At 43.8% G+C, this 23,124-nt stretch overlaps 1 protein-coding gene across 1 annotated transcript; it reads right to left on the bottom strand.

Moving 5' to 3' along the window:
- Positions 1-2,595: 2,595 nt before the first annotated feature.
- LOC142586973 (uncharacterized) lies at positions 2,596-10,511 on the bottom strand. The gene is made up of 3 exons (XM_075697844.1): positions 10,395-10,511; positions 9,540-9,626; positions 2,596-3,276 (listed from the first exon to the last, which is right to left on the bottom strand). Exons 2-3 carry the CDS (start codon positions 9,610-9,612, stop codon positions 2,729-2,731), a joined length of 621 nt encoding a protein of 206 aa, XP_075553959.1. The 5' UTR covers positions 9,613-9,626; positions 10,395-10,511; the 3' UTR covers positions 2,596-2,728.
- Positions 10,512-23,124: the final 12,613 nt, after the last annotated feature.

The following is a 23,124-nucleotide window of genomic DNA, read 5'->3' on the forward strand; positions in this document are numbered from 1 at the left end:
ATATTGCACCAGGAGGATTTTTTTTATTATTGAAAAATCGATAATTACCTTACAATATTTACTCAACTATTTCATTACTGATATGAGGGTGCGTATTTTGATAGGAAAATAATATATACGTTTTAAAATGCATTGTTCCATTAGTTTCCGTGTGCTATTCTTGGCATTATTAGTTTTTCACGCCTTCTAAAGAAAAACGCACGAAATACACAGAAATATCCTTATGATTACGCGACCGCGGGCCTCCAAACTAGCGGTCCTCTGCGTTACTCGGTCGTGTTAACTCTCCTTAGGAGTCAGGAGTGCCCACAGTTCAATGTAACCTAAGAGTACAGTTCTTTCTACATTCCTGATTTCTTCTAGTTGTGCTCAACGGCTCCGTCATACTAACTCTGAAGCATTATCCAATAATTTACAACAACGCCTTATGCAATCCAGTATTTGTAGTGTCTCCTAATCTTCATCCACGTGCCTTCAAATGGGGAAGGTAGCGTTGACGACAACCACAACAAGATGTATCTCTGGAACGAGCAAAACCTTACTGCGCATTTGTTCCCCAATTTATTTTACAGGTACCTTTTGTTGCTGTAATCAAGCCGCCTGGTTTTACGATTTCTATTTCTGATAATCGAAATAGAAATAGAAAGCAGAAGCATCTACTTCCGTAAACTCTTCGCATTCAAGTAGACAGCTAACTATGTCGGACACCAAAAGCATCTGATGTGTTCGGTTCTTTCACCATTTCCTGTACCTTACTTCAAAGCCACAAGGTTGTTTTCTGATTCAATTTTCTTTCTTAGGGCTGTGTGAAATTGTTCCACACTTTTCCGTAGTTTCCTTGCCATGCGAGAAGGTCTGCATTTCCTGCTGACTCCGCTGTAGCTGTAGATGCTTCACTCCAGCCTCAATTTATTCAAAAGCACGGTTTCCTGATTTTTGACGCCATATTATGGTTTCACTAACTATTTCAGCAATACAGGGATAGTAAGGAAGTACATTTATTTGGTGGAAGCAGAAAATATTTTATTCACCCTAGTAAACAATTAAATTTAACATTCTTCCGACTGCTCAAGCAGTCGCAGCTTTGACACATCTCTTCCTCTCTATTGCCTGTAAGCATATTAAAGGATCAATACCTGGCCTTGTCGAATTATACACGAGTGCAGAGAAACGAGTGCAGACGCATATATTTCTGGTGGGCAACCGCCATGTTCACCTTCCTAGTATTGCTAAATTCAAAGCGCGAACTACTGGGATACAAACTGAGGTACAAGAAAAAACAGGGCAAGGTGCCGAATATTGCTGGGACCAAAGTTGGGTAGTTCTGTCTGACCTCTACGCGTTGATCTCGGCCAAAACGCAAGCGAAGCGTTCCACTTTCAAAGGCATACATTCAGAAAGTAAAACCTCGTGCAGTGGACCATTAGCCGCACAAATGGCGTCACTATGACCGAGCTTCGCTTAGCAATCCCTGCCTCCTTCGACGCACTAAGCGGGCTGTGAAAATGTACTTTATCAACACCGAGAAGTTTCCTTGCCCAATCCCGCAACTTTTTTTATACAATGGTAGGCGTTTAATTTAGACTAGCCTATAAGCTTCTTTAATAAATAGGCACTATGACTGCTTTTTCAACGCGCATTCAGTGACCTTCTCTAGTTATTGATGTTCTATAGAGGCACCTGGCTTCCATTCAGTGACCTTCTCTTGTTATTGATTTTCTGTAGAGGGAACTGGCTGCGGTTCGAATGAAGCAGGCGTACGGTGGGGAAAATGGCCAGCGTGACACAGAAGTCCGGCATTTCAAGTCCTAAAATAAGTTTACAATCAAAAGAAAATCACTTGCTTATCGTCTCCCGCCTAGTAACTGGAAAAACTACCAGGCAAGCTGCAACACAAATTACATTTTATTCATGGTAAACCTCCTAGCGTTATGGTTTTCTCAGTTTTGTTAGCGAGACTCACCGTCATTGGGCACAACGAGGTATTTGCCGTCATGCTTTGTGTTTGAAGTTGACCCGTCAGCGTACAATATTTGCCAGCTTAGAAGATCTTGCAATATTTCCTTCCACATGTTCCATTCTTCTTTTCCGATGTCCTACTCCCATCAAGGGAAGCAGGAAATGGGAGAAATTTTATTTCACTTCGCATAGTCCTCTTGGTGTATTCTACGAGACGTTGAGCTGAGCGTAGTATACTACCTGTGGACGACATCACGACGAAAGCTCACGACTTTCTCATTTGTCAATCCCTCTGCAACTTTTCTACTGAAATTCTTCCCCGAATCCTGTCCAATCCTGCCCACTGACCAAAAATAAAAGTACTTATAATGTTCCAATTTATCTTGTAGCAAATTTTCGTGAAAGAGACTATCGGCTCTCTCATGTCAATTTTCTTCCCTAAACGTTGTTGCGGAAGACTTAGTACTAGAAATAAAGATGTCTACACCTACCCTCCTCCAGAATAAATGAAAGGGCTGCAGCTAACATCCCTGAATGTTTTTTTTAGAATTTTACCTGAAGACTACCATACTTCTCCGCTCTCCTATAAACGAAGAACGACGTTACGAAGTGCCGATAAAAAATATAAAACCGAAGCACTCCAGAAAAAGTAAGCGACTTTATTAAGTTTCTTGAAATAAGAAAAAAGCGACACAATTGCAAACGGTGTTTTTGGGTTTTGAGGTTGAGTTTGGGTGTGGCGACACCAATATTTTTTATTGTGCATATTTCACTCACGGGCCATACGGAAAGCCCTGGCAAGATTATACGAAAATTGCCTGTTCCAAGCTTCTTCAAGAACACTTGGTAGGAGTGCGCTCAGTGCTTCAAGAGTATCGAGCACAATATCCCCAACACCTCTGACAACAACGCGGACATTCCCCGTTGTAACAGGAAGTGCACGCTCGAATTCCAGCTTCAATCCTCTGCCAGAGGACTCAACAATGGTAAATTGTGCTGTGAACCGCAAGAACATGGAGCGAAGAGCTAACTCTCCTTGTTGGCCAGAGCATGTCTTCCATGGCGAGGCGAATTCTATAGGTTCACCATTGTAGAAGTCCACTTGCACCATGCGCTTTCCTTTGGCGCAGTAAGGAATTGGGGGCCCGAACTGGCGGAGTTTGCTCAGGCCATGCAGAGTGATTCCACCAACCTCAATTCCTGGGAGGAGAGAGTGGAATCTCTGTGGGCCGTACTCAAGACCTTCTGGAAGCTTGGCCAGCAGCTTGGAAAACATTTCGTCGTCTAGTTGGATGTCTTTGAAGTCGCATGGATCATCTGAAAATGGAAACGTAGCAGGACACGCTTAGTTCAATTCAACGAAACAGTTTCTTGCAAGGCCAATTTTCGAGCTATTATGGGCCTCACGAAAGCACAAGTACAGCTCTGGTCCAATCAGAAAGGTGGCATTCTGAAGATTGTGAAACCATATCATTATTTTGCTAAATCTTTCGAAAATGGTTGTAGCTGTACGTAGATGTCTGTTAAACATTACACGAAGACAACGACGTTTACCAGCACGTAGGCGCAAGCGGCACGCCCACGTCTCAAGAATAGGTGACTGGTTCTATCGGAGAATATATGGATGCTTTTCGACTGTCATCTTGGCAAGAAACTCATGTGACCACTTAATACTTCTTTTTTCCCGTATATACACATTCTTAGCTAGTTTCGTGGTTTTCCTCAAGGGTGGTTGTGGAGGCTGTCATCTTTATGCCGGCTGCTCCTTGTACGCATGTATGTATGTATGTATGTATGTATGTATGTATGTATGTATGTATGTATGGATGTATGTATGTATTATGTATGTATGTATGTATGTATGTATGTATGTATGTATGTATGTATGTATGTATGTATGTATGTATGTATGTATGTATGTATGTATGTATGTATGTATGTGTGCATGTATGTGTGTGTTTGTATGTGTGTGTTTGTACGTATGCGTGTGTTTGTATGTATGTAGAACCTTATGCCCCCACGCTCATTCGTTCTCCAACTTTGTTAATATGCAGTGTTATCATTCATAGGTTCTAAGGAATCTATATACGTTACCTGTGGCTGAAAGAATATTTGTAATCTTTGAGGTGCATTCGTCGAAGCAGCGGTCATACTTACATGAGAAATGGAAAAAAAATAATTGACTAATAGCAAAATCTAATGCTCACTTTTTCATTCATTGCTTCACGGCACATACTGCAGTTTGCAATTTATCACTGGTGATAGTGCAGGGCATATTCACTTGGAAAAAATTTTGAGAATGGCATGAGTATTGAGATAGGCACCTTCAATTGAGTGGTAAAAATGCACTGTGGTTCCACGTACTATTTTATTCAACACATTCTTTTGTGCAATGAAGCACAAAAGTAAATGGAACGCCCATGTATTGCACTCTTTGCAAAAGAATATTTTGGAAATTGGTGCTATCCTGGAATGTCATTTTGAGTTAATAGTCCTTTTGAACTCACCGATCACAATTCGCAAAATGCAATATGCCCCGTAATGTATTAATAAAGAAGTCAGATGGTTATTTGAATAAATAAATAATTGTGCATTTTTACTTCCCGTCCAATAAAAATCCACCGCTACAAACAACCCACCTCAAGGACTACAATTAGGCTACATGTCATAAATATTGTCAGTATGCAACGATGGAGGATGAGGGCACTGATGGCGGCCTTGGAGATGACGAAGAATATTGGTTGTTCGCTGCTCTACAGTTCTTCGCTCCACCATTAGAAGCCATCTGTGAATACACATACGCTTCTTCCTTCCAGCAACATTATTGGTGGAGGTGCGGAGTAATCACTAGAGCAACATGGAGCTCCGCAGCGGACGTAACCTAGCCGCCATGTCATCCGAAGGAAATTCTTCAACCACGGACCCGTCGTCACCACTGACGGTCATCCTTGGCCAGCTTCGCGACCCTGGCATGTTTTCCGTATTGAAAACGTTGACGTCGATGACTGGCTGCCGAAGAGCACACAACAGGTATTATAACACGCCTATGATTGGTAATATAATATTCTACCTAAAGGAAACAGCACATGTATCCTTCCAGACAAACGAAGAAGAGATTACAAGTTGAGACCAGGTGAAAAGGGAAGCTTAGAGATTTGTACGGCGAGCGCATCGGTCTCCAACGTGCTGCTAAGAAGGACACGTGTACAGAAGTCCAGTGAAACTACTTGGCGTACATCCACGACGTCCTCACTCTTTGCAGCAAGGTGGATAATAATATCGCAGAGGCAGCCAAGGTCAGCCACGTTTAAAAAGTCAACGGGGACTACGCGTTTAACCTTCTTGTTTGCAAGAATATCACAACCGTGAATGAGATCGATAACGAATGTGGCCGTTTTGAAGACGCGAAGAGCCGCTACTTAGTGCAACAGTGTACGCGTCTACCTGATAACCCTCAGACTAGCCGCTTGCCATCACCACATAGTCGCCGCTGTGACTAGAGGTAAGCTCCTTTCTTCCCGTGACAATATGTTTTAAAAAATTTGTAAAAGGTAGAAATGATTGCCAAGCGTGTGCCTCTACTCTGTAGAGATCGCAATATACACGGTTACTTTTTTCTGTGGATTATGAAATGGCTCGCCAAGTGGCCATACCGTAATTTTATTACTGCATTTAGTGCTTCTGCACAACCAGTGCTGAAAATTGTAAAAGTATACGGCCTTCTTCCAGCGCCCACATAAAAAACAGATGCTCATGAAACATGTAATGCTTTATTGAAGGGATGTTAATATGCAGGTTTGCCTCACTCTTCGGGCAAATGAATCGCAATTGTCGCCGCTTATTTCGATTCGGACGCAATTTTTTGTTAAGTAAACAAAAATGCGTTCGGACGCATTTTTGTTTACTATCAAACGTTCGAAAACGAATTCATTGACGCGACGAAATTTTAAAAGGTCACCGTGCGAACATACAGAACACTACGGTGATTGTGGTACAGGGGGAGCAATAGACTGTTTTCTCGATTAAAAAGATATATTCTCACTGCTGCATTATTCCTCTATGCAGTCTCCGATTGCAATCGCGAATTCTATCGTGGCCTAATAAGGGCTTTGTACGGCGTCTGTTCAAAATTAGGAAGACTACTGTTCAAATCCATTTGAATTTATCGCGTAGACTCATTCGACTAAAGTTTTTATTCATTTTTTATTATTTCTACCGCTGACTGCTTTATGCCTGCCTTCATCCGAAACCTTAACGACAAGTTACGTTGAATTGCGTCAGCTCCCGGTCAGGAGGACGGAAAGCTGCACGTATTGCTCTGATTATGCAATTATGTGAATAATGAACCCTTGTTAATTGCCGCGACCTGATTGTAGTTTTGCATAAGCTCGTAGGAAACTACTCTTAGTACTGTGTCTTTACATGTAGTTGTAACTTCTGCAATGGATTCGTTATCTTTAGCTTATGCGACAATAGTATCTTCCCTAAGGATGCAACAGACATGGAAAAATATTGTTTGAAGTTTTCTGCAAGCGCCGCTCGCATCAAGTGATCTTTAAGGCTTTATCTGTTTTTCGACATAAATTTCAGCCTCGTTGATTAGAGGGGACAAATAAGAGCTACAATTCGCACCATACATTCAAGCTCCTTATTTAGTATCTAAGAAAAACCTCCTTCAGGAATTTAGTTTATTAGCAGTGAAACCTGCAATTTGTAGTCTACTTTCCTAAATAACAATTATTTGCGTAATTTCCTGGGACTCGTCTAATATGGAACTAACACTTTGTGAATGCATTATCACATGTGACTGTAACCGAGAAACACAGAACTATAAACAACTTGCACCTCATAATGTCTTTAGAGAATTGTTATGCACACTGACGCAGCTATTCTGAAGAACCAAGGACTGTTTACCTCCATGAGTCCCGTGGAATCCGGATCCTCGTCACCTACGTGGTGGTTAATGAGTTACATGTCACAGATGATGCCATTATCGCTGCTTATACTTTGTCTATATAGCGATCGTTCCAACTTCTACCTATTCATTATATGCTGTAAAGCGGCAGAAGCAAGTTGTGGAAAACGGTGTATATAAGGAAGGAATCCACATTCTTCAGATTTCATCTAATTTTGCAGTGAAGGTCCAGTGGGGACAGAGAGGGGGCTCCGACCACTAAGAATACTGTAATGCAGCCAACTATATTCGCTCACTGTGTTTCTTCACCACACTGCCGCCAAATGGCATTTGATTCGACACGGTGTTCCAGCCCTAACCCTAATATCTCTTCTTCGACGGGATTCACGTGCTCCACACTATTCCCTTGTCTATGAAAGCACTCCGGCTGAGAATATTTCTTTCCGGAGACATGGGTAGGGGGTCGGGGGGGGAGTGGGGTAGGGGAGTTGGCTTGCTCCTTCCGAAATTTCGGCCTGAACAGCTGACATCCATGCAAAGCTCGCAAAGTGCTTTGTACGCATGTCAGCAGCGGATGCAAGTGATATGCTTTGGTGGTCCAGGGTGCAAATTTCCTCATAAGAAAACTTAGAACTATAACTGGCCCTACGATGCCCTTTTGTGCATGAGACTTTACGTTTGTGAGGTCTTCAGATCGGGGCACTCTCGGAGAATAAGGAAACCGATACGGCCCCCGCCTGTTCTGTGTAGCACTGGTTGATTATTAACCTAACTAGCGCACAGGCAACTGTTCTTTCTCATATTACACACAAGCGTTTTTATTATAAAAGGTTTCGCTCAGATGCAGAAATATATGAAACTTGAAATGTTGGAAACAGAGGACGCTTCCTGTGCAACTAGGTTACGTGTTAACTGCAGGTGAACAACACTTTTTAAATATGGAGTATCGGTGAATGAAAATTTTGATATCCTTCATATTTTACGACAGCTAAATCTGTGGAGAAATGACCACATTTATCTAACCATGCTTACCTGCTCATTCTTTAAATGAACCCCCATCTAAATTTCTTTCGCATTCATTTTAACTGATATTTCAACAAGCAATGACAGTTTGACAGTGGCCTTTTCTGTCGCTACCTCTTGTGTGAGCAAAACTGATCCATCTTCACGCCCGACGTTGTTCACGAAGAAAGAACTGTTCAGTTTAATTGAAGTCACAAAATATATATCCGAAAGTGTTTGCATAGTAGATGGGCTATCTACTCTGACTCGGAGACGGATCTAGAAATACTAACTAGATCGCAGTTATGTGATACTAGTTGTTTATTAACCTACTAAATTGCAAATGGGCTGCACCTTGCATCTCTGGCTGGTCATCAAGTTTGTTTTAAATGCATCCCGAGCCAGTGATATTGAAGGCTTATATTGAACCGCATACCTTGGCCGAAAATTTCATTCGCAATTTAAATCCGCAGGCTTTCTTATTTAGATTGCAAGGACAACTTAGTGAAGCCACTTGGTTTGACAACTAGGCTAGATTACCTCGCTTAATAAGAAATGGCACGTTTCTGCGCTTCCCTATCTATGAAGCATTAGAACGCACCTTTCTTAAGCTTGCACATTAAATACGTCTCGAAGAGTTTTACCGGTACTTCTTTCACTGAATGAAGAAGAGGCTGTTGCCTGCTGGTACATAGAGTCACAAAGAGGATGCGTACGCTGAGCACCTGCTCATCCAGCGTCCACCATCCGAGCGCCAGCCTAATGCCAACATAGACACCAACCAACACAGCAGACACCAACCCAAAATGGCCATCTTATTTGACGAGGTAAGCGTCTTGTATCTCTTGAGAAGGTATTTAGTCCCTGGAAGGTATATTTACCCTGGTATGATGCGCACACAGGTATTCTACAATTCGAGACACTTTTCGCTACGTTATAAACTGCGAATGGACGCTTAATTGTCGCCCATACAGTGCGTTCTAGACTGTATGTATGGCAGAATAAAGGGAACGTTATTCTGGCGCTATTTTCTTTTGATGTTTTCGTCCTTTTTTTCTTTTTCCGGTTTTTATTACATATTTTGCTAATTCTCTAGAGTTTGCTTTGGATAAATGTGAATGCCGGTCCTTCAGTTATCTATTTTCCGAATTCGCAACAACCACACAGACCAAGCTGTATCAAAGGCAAACCTTCCCATACCCACATGGCAGCAATCTCTAAAACAGCACAGGGCCCGGCAGAAAACTCGCACTCATGGTCCCTTCTTGTTTCGGTCTCGGTAATACTGTAAGGAACTCTACAGACCACTCTAAAGTCGCGCTAGAGAAAGTGCTGATAGGTTCGGTTATACAGACCGACCAGACAACCAACTACAAATTGTCAATAATGGACGATGGCTTTAACAGGCCACGTATGCAGCTTCTTTACAAAGGCCTGCGCGCATTCATTTTCAATGTTATGCCGACTGGAAGACTTCGTATTTTTATATGCATATTGAAGCACCGTAATAGAGAATACTTGCCATTGAAATATATGCCATTGAAGCATATATTTCGGTTGGATGATAATACTACCAATAAAGCTACAGTGTCGGACGATATAGCGTTCACAATTACAGAAATAAGCGTGTTTGTTAATCCGAGAAATAAAGCTGGCAACTTACCAGTCCTGTACACCATCGCAGCACATGATGAATAGAAGAAAGCGATTACGACAAGGAGTGTCGCAAGGGCCATCTTTACTAATATATCTGCAAAGATATCCGGACGTTATGTAATATCCGATTGCTAGAAATAACCATGTTAATGGTAGATCACTATTGCAATCGAGAGCCTCAGATGAACTTTGTGCAAGGTCTCGTATTTTTTTCCAATTGAGTGCACTCCCTACAAATATTATTCACAGAGTAACTATACAGATCACAGAAAGTATAACCACCATAAGCACTGGCTCCTGTTGTATGTTCAGAATTTCACACTGTTTTAGAGCTCATAATCTAATGCATCTCAATCAAATTGTGAAATGTTTCACGTAGAAATTATAAATCACGAGCTCACTGAGTCCGAGCCCTTACACCGTCTAAAAAATTATCTTGGCGGCATAATGAATTAGGACGACATTCTTTTTTTTTTGCTTTCGTTAGCCTCAGATTACTTTAACAAGGCCACCCTTGCAATTGCATTCTTACGTGCAGCATAAAACATTTCGTGCAGTTTTTGTTCGAGAAACCTGTAAAACAATGCATTGCAAAGCAGGCCGTGAACGTTTGTCCAGAAGTTCGGCTGGAATCTTGCACAAGAGTTACCAATGACTGAACTGATATTTTACATAGCTCCAAAACTGTGTTACATGTTTCTCTTGCTTTTTTTATTGAGTATTTTATCTCATCATCATAATGCAAAACAAAGGCTACTAGTTCTCATGGATATACATTTCGGAAGAACGCGTATCTGCTCTAATTGAAGAACATTGAATTGCAGTTAAGTCTACATCGTGCCGCGAGGACAAAGTGGCTTACTTTCGGGTCGCTTGGTTGTTTCTGGAGTGCCGTTGCAGAGAGCACGAGTCACGTAATTTGACTGCAGTCAGTAAACGCGAGCTTGCCCTTGCACTCAGTCTGCACAAGAAGTTGTGAACGACGCCTCTTTCGAGATGCTTTATAAACCGCAACTTCCGGGGCGTCTGCGGGCCCGTGATAAGTTCATATCGTGTTGAATGTGCAACAGAAGCCACTTTGAGCGTCACGCCGCTTCTAATCTTAACGGTACATTCCGTGATGCCTGCCGCTTCCGCTACACCCTCATTGACTCTAACAAGGGCTTATTCACCGCAGCATTGAGACGGCTACGACGCACGCTGATTGAAGCTTAAAATAACAATCGTAGACACGCATTTGGCTCTCTCAACGCTATCTGTTCCAAATAACAATGTTCATTCGACCTTTCGCTTGGGCAACTTATGTGTCGAGTAATTGGACAGATCCGGGGCTTCATATATGGCACGAGTACATGTACTGCTAAAAGTGCTAGTCCATGTTGTATAAAGCAGTTGAAGCAATGCATGTAAAGAGCCCATTGTTTCTTGCAACATGTTTGTACAATAGGCAGTGTAGTCCTCCCTTCTGCTTGTACGCTTTACTGGCACAAAACCTGGCTGGGCTAAGTGAGAACAGCTCCAGGCACAAGAAGAAATGTAGTTTTTTTTTTCAAGGTATCGTATGCATGAGAGACTTGACGTGCTAATCGCCGAGGACCCGGCCGTTCTTCATAGATCTTCCTGTTGCAAGAAAGTGAGGCAACGAATGGCCCAGAGAGAGAGAGAGAGAGAGAGAGAGAGAGAGAGAGAGAAGGGAACACGGAAAGGCAGGGAGGTTAACCAGACTGAGTCTAGTTTGCTACCCCACACGTGGAGAGGGGAATGGGGAGTGAAAGAGAGAGAGAGAACTTAGGTGTAGGATGTCTATACGCCTCGTGCACCGCCTATAGAGGCGCCAGTCAAAGCCACCTAGCGGACGCTTCCAACAGTACACGCGGGAGCAGTAGCAGACGACAATCCTTTGCAAGAAGGATGGCTGAAGTTCGCGGCTGCGATTTCTCCTTTTTTCGGGTGCCACGCTGCTGTTTCTGCCGTGACAGCTGTAGGAAAGATGCTGACCTCTAATGCGAGCAGGTATGAACACGATGTTAACGGTGTTTGGGACAACATGGCCCACATACGTGCAAGGTGCGTCCCGCAGACAAACGCCATGAACCCCATTTACATGACGGGGAGCTCATGTTCACTAGCCGATAAATTTTGTTGAGTGATGCGGTCTCTCGATGGTTTTTTTATTCTACCCTTGCCGCAATGCTGCTTCTGTACCTGAATAATAAGCACCCGTCGTTAGTGCAGACTTATATCAAACAAATCCGCACGGTACAATCTCTGCATATGCCGTTCTGATTTTTCTGCCGAAGAATACATGTGACATCGCCGAATAAGTGCATTCGACGTCGCCTCAAGAAGAGTAATTGCCAATTTATTGATGGAAACGCGTACACTAGCAAACGAAGTCACCAAACACACGGGTTAATAAAAGCGCGTGTTAGTGCTGTACCGCCGATACAATTCTGCTGCATACGCCGATGAACTACCGTTCCCGCTGCAGTTTGTGCAATATTAAATTCCCCAATGGAGCTGCTTGGAAACGTACAAAGCTAAAGACTGACTAACTTTTCAGTACTTCTTTATATTATTAGAGAGAGGCGGCCACATGATATATTTAAAGGCAGAGAAACGCCAGTCAAAGTAGATGAGCGCTAGCGGCAAGGCCCGGTTTAGTCGTCTACAGCGTAAGTATAAGAAAGAATTCAGTTGAGTACAAAACTCACATGCAAGAAGGGACTACGTTGTGAAACAAACAAATCACTCAGCGTGTTAAGTTTGCTCAGGCAGCATCGAGGTGTGATGACTTCCCAAACGGGACGCGAACTTTGCAGCGAGAAATGGAACAATAATACCATATGCAGCAGCTATTAGCAATTCTCGCCCTGAACTACCTATTTTCTAAACACATTTCCAAAAACGCAAACAATATCTAAGATGCCCTCGGGCGAAAAAAATAAATCTGTTAAAGAAGCACTTTCTTGGTATCATTCCGGTAAGACACACCGTGATTTATACCCTTTACAAACAAGGCAGGGTGAAAAATTCGCAGCTCAAAAGAATCGACAAGAGTTATGCATGGAGCAACTAGCAACTGTTAAACATTTGCAATGCCACGCATAAAATAGATGTAAAAACATGAAGTGCGCGACAGCTGGTGCGAGGATTTACCGCGCCACATGAAACCAACCATTTCAGTTCTTGCAAACTTCAGTAGCTTTAACATACAACGCAATGCGCTCGTGCAGTGGTGCTGCCTAGCTAGCGCAACGCGGTAAAGAAGCGGAAAACAATATAAGCGGCAAACAGCATTCCGAACTTTAGCGAAATGCCTTTAAACCTCATGCTGCACTGCAGACAAACTTCGTTGCTCACGCGTCTAACTATGATCGAGGGGGAAAAAACACCGACGAGACAAAGGAAAGGATGAGAACAAGAAATTTTCCTTCGAATCGACGATCCATTTTTGCTACCATTGCTCCCGCTGATGAGGCTTTGCCGGGAATCATTAAAACCGTATCCCCGGCCCGTTTTCACTGGTATTTGAGCCCGCCACCCTGCAACAATTCTTCTTCGACATTCCCTCAAGCTTTGGCCACCCCACACGTGCGAATGGTGTTGCCTTTCTTGCTCTGAAAGCGTGACTAAAACAGAGAAGCACGATCAACAACACAACAAACTACGGCGCGCGCCAGGCTCATCTCCCGTGTGTTCTGCGCAAGGCCGCCACCAGTGGCGCTTCCGTCGGCGTGCACGGCGCCTATAGTCGGGCAGTCAAGTCTGTTGCCCTCAGATAGCGAATAAGCGCTCGAACTGCTTTCTGGGCTTTTGAACTGTGAGGCCAGGCTCCCAAGATCTTCGCTTCCGTAAATGGCCTGTCACCCATTCTATTTAAGGCACACTGGAGAGTCTCACGTTGATTATCGAAGCGAGAACAGTGGTACAGAAGGTTACTGATGGTTTTTTCACACTTACACTTAGCGCACATTGTTGAATCCGCCATTCAAATACGATAGCTGTAGGAGTTGGTGAATGCTACTCCTACTCACAGCTGACACAGCAGTGTTGCGTCACGTCGTGGAAGGCTCGCTAGTAATTTAAGTTTCAGTGATGGGTCGAGGCTGTATAAACGACAGTTAGAGTTCTGTGGTGTATGCCAGCAACCTAACGTGATGGTACGAGCGAGAGTGCGAAGCTCTCTTGCAGCGTGGACTCTGGCTAAAGTTATAAGGAGCGTCGGTGAGCCAGACTGGGCACGTCGGGCAGCGTCATCGGCGAGGTGATTACCAACGATGCCACAATGTACCGGCAGCCACTGAAATATGATATCATGTCCTCGTGCAGAAGCGCAATGACAGGTTTCGTTGATTTGTGACACCAGCTGTTCATAATTGCCACGTCGTAAACTTGGCAAGCTCTGGAGGGCTGCTTTCGAGTCACAAAATATTGCCCATTTGTTGGGCGGTTCTCTTTCAATGTATTCGACAGCAGCGCGAAGAGCGGCCAGTTCGGAACCTGCAGATGTCGTTAGGTGTGAAGTCTTAAACTTGATGACGACCGATTGAGATAGTAGAACAACGGCGCCCGGAGAATTTTCCGAGACGGAACCATCCGTGTAAACATGAATTCGGTTAGCGTATGAACAATGCAGAAGTTCAAATGTGATCTGCTTGAGAGTCGTGGTGGTCAGGCTAGCTTTCTTCACTATTCCTGGAACAGTAAGGTACACAGGAGGCTTCTTCAAGCACCACATAGGGGATGACGTTCTTGTTGCGGGTGAGTGCCTCAAAGACAAAGAGTGCCGGTTAGCCGCAGTTGATCTGGAGAACGCTGCCTTGGGTCTTTTCTCAGGCAAGCGAGCGAGATGGTGGTCAGGGACTCTGGATATATGGCGAACATGCACCCGGAGTGCGTCGATATCTATATAGGTCCTTATTGGGTGGTCTCTCGCGGTGGCAATAGTTGCCACGGTTGAAGCATTTCGAGGTAGCCCCAGACATGTTCGAAGAGCTTGGCCTTGAATGCTCCTTAGGATATGGATGATAGTTTTGTTAGCATTGGACAGCACTGGTGTGCTGTATCGCAAGTATCCTAGAAAGAGCGTCCTGTATAGTTGAAGCATAGATGCCACGGATGTGCCCCACGTTTTACCGACAAGAAACCTTAGTATATGGGAGATAGAAGTAAGCCTCTTCTTCAAGTATGAGATGTGGGGCCTCCATGAAAGGTCTCTGTCTATAATAATGCCTAGGAATCGGTGAGTTTTTGCGTAGCAAATTGGTTGGTGGTCAATAGAAATTGGGTACAGGCCATGGGCTTGTGGGTAAAAGCGACTAAGGCGCACTTCTCGGTCGAAATGCTGAGGCCTTGCGCACGCAGGTACAATGATGTTAGGGTTACTGCTTTTTGGAGCCATGCACGCACCTGGAGACGTGTAACTGCCGAGCCCCATGTGCATATGTCGTCAGCATATATGGAAAGGTTTACTGTATGTGGTAGAACGTCGGCAAGTCCATGGATCGCAAGGTTGAACAAAGTGGGGCTACGAACCCCACCCTGAGGGACGCCACGGCAACTGTAATCGTCCTCAGTTCGGCCATCTGCACTGTGCAAAAAGAAGGATCTTTTGAATAGATAGCTCCGAATCCACCGAAACATGCGTCCACCAATTCCGTTATTTTCCAGGGAATCAAGGTTGGCTTCATGCGTTACATTATCATAGGTGCTTTTCAAGTCGAGGAATAGTGCAACCGATATACGCTTGTGGTGTTTTTCTTGCTGTAGAGACGTGACTAGGTCGATGACGTTGTCAATAGAGGAACGGCCTCTTCTGAAACCAGCCATGGCCTCGGGGTATGCGTTGTGGCGCTCAAGATACCATTCTAGGCGGGTGAGAATCCTTCTTTCCATGACCTACCCAACACAGGTGGACAGCGCAATGGGTTGGCAGGACGCTAGGTCAAGTGGCGACTTTCCAGGCTTCAGGAGTGGTATCAAGCGGCTGGACTTCCACCGCTCAGGAACGACGCCATCACTCCATGACTGGTTATAACGATCCAGAAGTCTGCTTGGGCCATCTTCACCTAGGTGGCATAAAGCGGCGTAGGTGATGCCATCTGGCCCTGGCGACGATGAGCGCCTGCATGTGGCCAGAGCAGCGTCCAATTCCTCAAGTGAGAAGGACACATTCAATTCTGGGAAGCGTGTCGCAGGAACCTCACCCAGAATTTCGCTATTGATGGCGACCACACTGCCCGCAATCTTCACACAGAAATCTTCGGCTATATCGACCTGTGAGCGGCCTTGATGGAGGGCTAGGGCAGAGAATGGGTGTCGTTGCTGTGGAGACGAGACAAGGCCGCGCACCGTCCTCCACATGATAGACAGTGGCTTGCGGGGGGCAAGTGATTCGCAGAACGTCTTCCACCGTTGTTCCTCCAGCCTGTCCATACGACGTTGGATTTTATTCTGTATACGTCGAGCGACTCTAAGGTCATGAATTGACTTCGTGCGCCTGTATCGCCTCTCGGCTCTTCTACGAATCGTTCGAAGTCGCTCAAGTTCCATGTCAAAATCCGTACGTTTTTCAGCGTATGTAAATGTGTACTTAGACGATTCCAGTACACTTGTAATAACGTTCTCAATGGTGCCGGTAAATCCTTATTTACATGCCTCTTCCACCTTTGTCTTATAAGTTGACCACCTTAAGTATACTTGTCGGGAAGTGCAAAAGGAGAAGCTTCCAAATCCAGTGATACTTAAGTAGGTGGGAATATGGTCACTGCCATGAGTCTCGATGTTTGACCAAGTTGCCGTGACCAAGATCATTTTGACCAAGTTGCCGTGACAACAAGGTCAAGTCTAAGCAACTGCTATAGCTCGAACCACGCAAGTAGGTCGGACTGCCATCGTTGATAATGCTAAGTTCGTGGTCGGAAGCAAATTCCACAAGTTTCCGGCCCCTTAAATCTATTCTGGAGCTTCCCCAAGCCAAGTGATGAGCATTAAAGTATCCCGTGATAATCTAGGGTCCAGTAGTTGCCGTTACGATGTCTCGCAATCGGTCGCCATCGAACCGACTATATGGGGATATGTAGGCGCCGATAAGGGTGAAGGCTACTTTATTCTTTGCAATGCGGAGACACACGTATTGGTTTCCATTATGAGGCTTCACCGAGTGGGGAATTTAAGTCAGTTCTGTACGGATGTAAACAATTACTTTGCTGGATTGCCCGCACGTCGACGCCATAAGGGCTTCGTATCCAGAGAGTCTTAGCGCTTTTGACACGTTCGATTCACATATTACCACTATAGGAAATCGGTTCGTGAAAACGTATTGGCGGAAACATGAAATTCGTGATTTAAGTCCTCTGGCATTCCACTGGATAATCGTCGCGCTACGCACTTCATCACGGAGTGAAGGCAGTGGAAGAGCCATTGTGCTTATGCAAGATTTGCAAGCACTGGGCTCAGGGCATCCAACACTTGCACTGCGATTCGAGCTGTTGACGCATTCGAGTTGCCCACAAGCGTGCGAATCGCATTGATCAAAGACTTGAGCATTGCTACAATTCGGCGGTCATGCTCTGTCAGCTCATCTGGGTGAGGGCTGGAGCATTGTAGTGCCTCTCCTTGTTGGGGCTTTTCCACAGGGCTTATCCTTGGCAGTGGTGGCCATTCCTCATCCACGGCAATCTTTTCAGATGCTCCGTTATCTATACGCACTTTGGACACATTCTGCACTGGGGTTGGAGCACATTTAACAGCAAGAGGCTGTGCGGTACGCGTATTCTTTGTGCGGAGAGCAGAATTCCGTGATGAGCGTCTGCGACGAGAACGGTGTCACCTGACGTCAGCAGCTGCTTCACGATGTGTCGACCGGTCCCTCACCATTTTCTTCAATATGGAGAGTTCTCGCTTAACTCTACTACATTCCTTTGATGAGGCATCGTGGGGCCTTTGACAGTTCGGACACTTATAAGCTTTTGCCTGGCAGTTGCCTGCAGAGTGTTGTGCTGCACAGCGGGATCATATAGCAGACTTACCACAGATGGCGCTCACGTGGCTGAATTTCTGGCAGTTTCTGCAGTGCTGCGGCTTCGGAACAAAGGGTCGGACAGCATGTCGGAAATGACCCACCTTCACATGCGATGGAAGGCAGTTCACGACAGAAGCGTTTAACTCTAGGCGGTTGCCTTGGAATTGCGCCTCTGCATCCACAAAGGGATAAGTTCGGACCAGGATGAAGTCATGGCAGAACCTCCGGAAATTGCGCACATTTTTAAGTGCTTCCAAAAAAACATTGCCGACACTTCAAATTCTAATAAACGTATACACACCGCTGAGTGCATGGCTGGGGTAGTGATCATTATTTCGTCGTAGGCATGCGTTGAACTGAGAAACATGTTTCAGTGCAAGTAGAAGAACGCCGCGGTAAATCACGTGTACGTAGTTTTAATGACTTAGAATTCTTATCATATTTCATGTAATTTAATGGGGCTGTCTATGTGGTTTTTATGTGTGTATCTATGTGCGTTTCATAAGCTATTTTCCCACCTGCCCAGGTCATTTGGTATTGCGTGGTCGAATGTTTAGCGCAGTGCGTTCCCGTGCTGAGGTAACCGGGTTTGTTTCACTAAAGTGGGGTCACTGAGTATGTACTGCATACGTGCCGCTCTTCAACGAACCTATTTCACGTGACATGGATCACTGTTTATGCGGGACTAGGTCGGCACCACTGGTCGAAGAAACACTTTGGCGGTAAATTGCATCACTGTGTTTGTGCCACTTCCTCTGTGCTGTTCTTAAATGAAAGCCTTGATGCCGATTCCTTGTTAAGTATTTCAGCTGAATAAGTAGATTTCTGCTAAATGTCACGGGTGGTTGACAAAAATATTGGTAACGCTTAAATGAAGCACCCTGCGCCTGCAGTCGTTCAGATTGTATCATGAACTTTTTTTAAAACAGATCATGTGTATTCTCTAACAAATCCTTCTCATGATAAACCGTTTCTAAAAGTATGTTGATTAGGATCACAGAAATTGTTCTTTTATAAATGCTGCGTTATGTTAGCTGCAAATTACATCTTCAAGTATTTTTCAGTGAATGCTTCACAGAGATGTAATGTCGTAGGTCTAGTTGTTAACATTACTTTTATTTCCGTATTAAAAGATAAGAATGACATCGGCAATTTTTTACATTCTGCTATAGTGTCCTTTAAAAAAAGATTGCTAGATGATATGGTAGAGGATTAAACTGCTAAGAATTACTGTTAGCTGGAGGATTTTTGCATTTACACCATACATACCGAACCTTGTTGACACATTAAGACTCTTTATTACAAGTACGATACTTCCATAGTTATTTAGAACAGGCTCATCAATTTTTATTTTTCGCGAATGACACCAGGAATAATTTGTGGTCTTTTTCGTAAATAGAGACGTAAGAAATTGGTTAAAAACATGGGCATAATAACCATTATCAGTCCAATTTTTGTTTTTATCCTGTATTGATAAAGTCCAAGCCGAAAAGAGAGTGCGCCGGAATGTTTAGCCTTAGTATAAGTATTAATTATGAAGTATTAAGCTGGACATAAGGCTATTATGGGCACCCCTTATCCTCCAAAGGGCACTGCCATATTTTGTTTCGTAAGATTTCATTTTCATCCATGACGAATGCGTGCAGTTTTAGAGATTATGAAGGGGCGCTCTCTTTTATTTACCAATGAGCGCAGTGAATTACGGTACCTTGGTTTATATAGTTAAATCAGATGAAGTTAACGCTATATAATCGAGCATTAGAGTCGTCGATTACTCTCTGAACATATAATACATTTTGTCGACAGTACCGGAGGAATGGGTACGAATGATTCTGTGCCAGTAGATCTCACGACGTTTAATACTGGCTGTGCAGTCGGCTATCTTGTTTTTAAAGGGGCCCTTACAAGTAATGGTCCGTGAAAGTGATACGACAGCATTATAGGTAACTTTATGTAATCGCTGCAACCATATGTAACTGAAACATGACTAGTAATCTAGGGTTTTGACGGTATAAGCAGCATAACGTGTTAGTACCTCGTGATGATTGGTTGACGAAGTGTACTAACGAAATGTCGAGTGTGCGGTCAACGAAATGCTTTGGAGAATGAGAGCAGTATGTGGAAAAGGACTGGGTATTTTCATGATAGTTGAAATCCCAAGTTAAGAAAACATTTGCATACGGGAATTTAGCTGAAATAGCATCAAGAGTTTTGCTCATAACTGAAGTAAAGTGACTAGAATTGTGAAGCATCCTGCAACCTACTCAAATTAATTAATTAATTAATAAAGGATGATGTAATAGAGACCCATACATTCTCCACTGCGCTGTAAATGTCTTCTACAAATGAAGTTCCGGGCATTTTATTAGCGATTAAGACATTACCTCGAGATTTATTTTCCAGAACCGTATCATAGATGACGTAACCGTCAGTATCAGGCATATTCTCAACAACTCAGGTACCCGAGTGATGCCAAGTATATGTCAGAACAATTATATGCATTCTCGGTTTTCCAGGTATATTTTAGGTCCTACGCTCTTTGCAGAATACTACATATAGTACTACATAAAGAGAAAAAAATATTAACCGCAATGACTGTTCCGACGCTGCAATTGCGAGTGGATGATACAATCTCCTGCCTTTGCCCGTGCGAGTTAATTCCTTCGATGAAACAACTATGCTTTATATTAATTCATACGCGCAAGTAGTTTTATCAATATGCAGCTTTTTTAACTTTGTAATTCGTATAGAATATTTTTTTTAATCCGCAAGCTAAAAACTTCTTTACAGCCGCTTTCGTCTCCAAAAAAAAAAATCTTTGCGCGGTGCAAATTCGCTACATTTTAGCCTCAACATTTTTTTTTTCTAAACGGTGGTGTTTTCCCTTCAAAATTGCAAATTCAATAGTGATTGGCCTGTATTTCCCGCATCATACTTTCCAATGGCATGCGCACACTCTATGGGGGACGACTCAATACTTATACCGATGTTCAGAGAACGAAATGCCTTATGTGTTCTTTTTTTTTTTGGCGCAAACGACCATGTGTCATGGTGCGCGTCTGGTACGTCGCAGCAAAGTAAATATGAGCGTCGGAGCCGATTCTCGCCATTGCAACGTTATTTTATGGTCTTAAGTTTGACATAAATGACAATCGCAGTCTGGAGTTGTCCTAATCATGAATCAGATTTATTACTTTTCAACTATCTATAGGGGCCTCTGCTTCCGCAGGCGTTTGCTGTGTTGCGACGCCACGTACCGCAACGTACCACGAACATGACGTGCTCGAATGTTCGCGAGCAGTTCATGGGCCCTATAACGTAAAACTATTCCAATCTGTTTTTATTCAAACACGCTGGCATTAATTTTGCGTAACTGCCAGTGGAAGCATCGGGCGGTAACATCCAACTTTCTTTGAAAAGCCCAATGAAACGCTCTCCGACTTTAGAGGAGGTAACTTCTGCTTGCTTTTAAAGCAAATGACGTGGCCTACATCGAGCAGATATTCTGATCTGATTCACTCACAAGAGAAAAGCATGCTAAAGTGAAGGGGGTTTCAATGTGGCACAGCAAGCGCAATGAAAATGGATAGCCTGACGAGTAGAGTGCTGCCGGCATCTGCCATTAATCCGCTTCCACTTATTTAACTTGTTGTGACGGGTCGAAAATCTCTGTGGTGTGCAGTGGAAGGTCAAATGTTGCTAAGACGGGTGCTCCCTACAGAAGAGGTTGCAGAGCCATGTCGCACACGAGTCGACAGGTTCCATAGCGTTATACTGCAACGCAATCCATATTATTATGCGACAAAATCCGTACTGCCCGGCAGCTCCCAGTAGCCAGTGCCTGAGTGATCGTCGGGCAGCAATCTGATGTTCCTTTCGGAACGGGGAAGTCTGCGGCTGCTCAGCAAAAATTCAGGTTTGTTCAGCATATTAATGCGTCCTTAACGCGCACACGTTACTTTTACGCGATGAGTTTCTGTGTGCTTTTTTTTTGCCATGGCGCAAGAAAGTGTGGAAGAGTACGCAGCCCGAAAACCATTGAGCCGTAGCTGAGGGCAGACGACAAAAAAGCGTCCACTCAAAAAATAATTGTTTTCTTTTATTCGGTCTCATCATGTATAATCATGGTGTACATCTCATATCACATCTCGCGCTTTCACGGTTTTCGTGACGTCGCTTGACTGGTTGCCAAAGGTGGGGGGTGGCCGGTAAATTTTGTTGTCGGTAAATTGGACTGTAAATTTAGGAATAGCTTTCTCTAGGACAATAATTATGTCGCAATCACAACTGGCACGTAGTGCTTAGATGACCAGGGATTTCTTAATTTAAAGAAGCGTAGTTTTTGCATTTATGGCGTGCAAATTCTACAGACGAACCTAACGTTACCCAGCTCTTAAAAACAGAATTCAGAATTACGAGGGCGCCCCCAATGTTTTTTTTTCAGAAGTGAAATAGCGCACCAGGAGGCTTTTTCTTTTATAATTGAAAAATCGATTATTGCATACCAATATTTATTCGACTATTTAATTATTTATATTAGGGTGCATAGGAGGTACATGACCAGGGTTGTTGGAGAAGTATGGGAGAGGCCTTTGCCCTGCAGTGGGCGTAACCAGGCTGATGATGATGATGATGATGAGGGTGCAAATTTTCATGGGGAATTATTATTTGTGTTTTAAAATGCATTATTCAGTTCGTTTTCTTGTGCTTTTCCTGGCATTATTAGGTTTTTGCAGCCTTATAAAGAAAAATGCGCAGAATAAAGAAAGATGGCCACATGTTTATGCGACCAGGCGCGCCAACACTAGCCATCCGCAGCGTTACTGAGTTGTGTTAACTCTCCTTAGGAGTCAGGAGTGCCCACAATTCAATGTACCCTAAGAGTACACTTATTTCTACTTTTCTGATTTCGTCTAGTTGAGCTCAACGGCTCCATCATATTAACTCTGGAGATGTTATCCAATATTCTACAACAACGCACTCCACAATCCAGTATTTGCGGTGTCTGCTGAATCTCCATCCACGTGGTTTCAGATGGGTAAAGTAGCGCTCTTGACAACCACAACAAGATGTACGTCTGGAGCGGGCAGCCCCTGATCCCTCACATTTGTTCCGCAATTTCTTGGCAGGTACCTTTTGTTGCTGTAATCAAGACGCCTGAGTTTACCATTGCTACATCTGATGATTGAAAGTTTCCTTTGAAGCAGAAGCATCTACTTCCGTAAACTCCTCGCGTTCAGGCAGATGGCAAACTTTGTCGCAGACCAAAAACGTCTGATGTGTTAGGTTCTTTCACCATTTCCTGTACCTTACTTGAAAGCCATTCGTGGTTGTTGCGTTGAATTTTGTTTCTTAGGGCTGTTGTAGTTCATCCGCACTTTCCCGTAGTTTCTTTGCCACGAGAGAAAGTCTCCATTGGCCGCCGACTCCGCTGTAGCTCTAGATGCTCCATCTCAATCGTAAGTTTATTCTACAGCACGGTTTCCTCATTTTTGAAGCCACATTATTGTTTCGATAACTACTTCAACAATAGGGGGATAGTAAGGAAGTACAGTGATTTTGTTGA

This window comes from Dermacentor variabilis, chromosome 7, assembly GCF_050947875.1.
Source record: "Dermacentor variabilis isolate Ectoservices chromosome 7, ASM5094787v1, whole genome shotgun sequence".
Classification (NCBI taxonomy): domain Eukaryota; kingdom Metazoa; phylum Arthropoda; class Arachnida; order Ixodida; family Ixodidae; genus Dermacentor; species Dermacentor variabilis.

Bases quoted from the DNA above. Each gene is read 5' to 3' on its own strand.
- LOC142586973 (XM_075697844.1), bottom strand. From the start codon at position 9,612: ATGGCCCTTGCGACACTCCTTGTCGTAATCGCTTTCTTCTATTCATCA. The intron at 3,277-9,539 runs GTAAGTTGCCAG...TTCCATTTTCAG, and splicing joins TGCGATGGTGTACAGGACTG to ATGATCCATGCGACTTCAAA.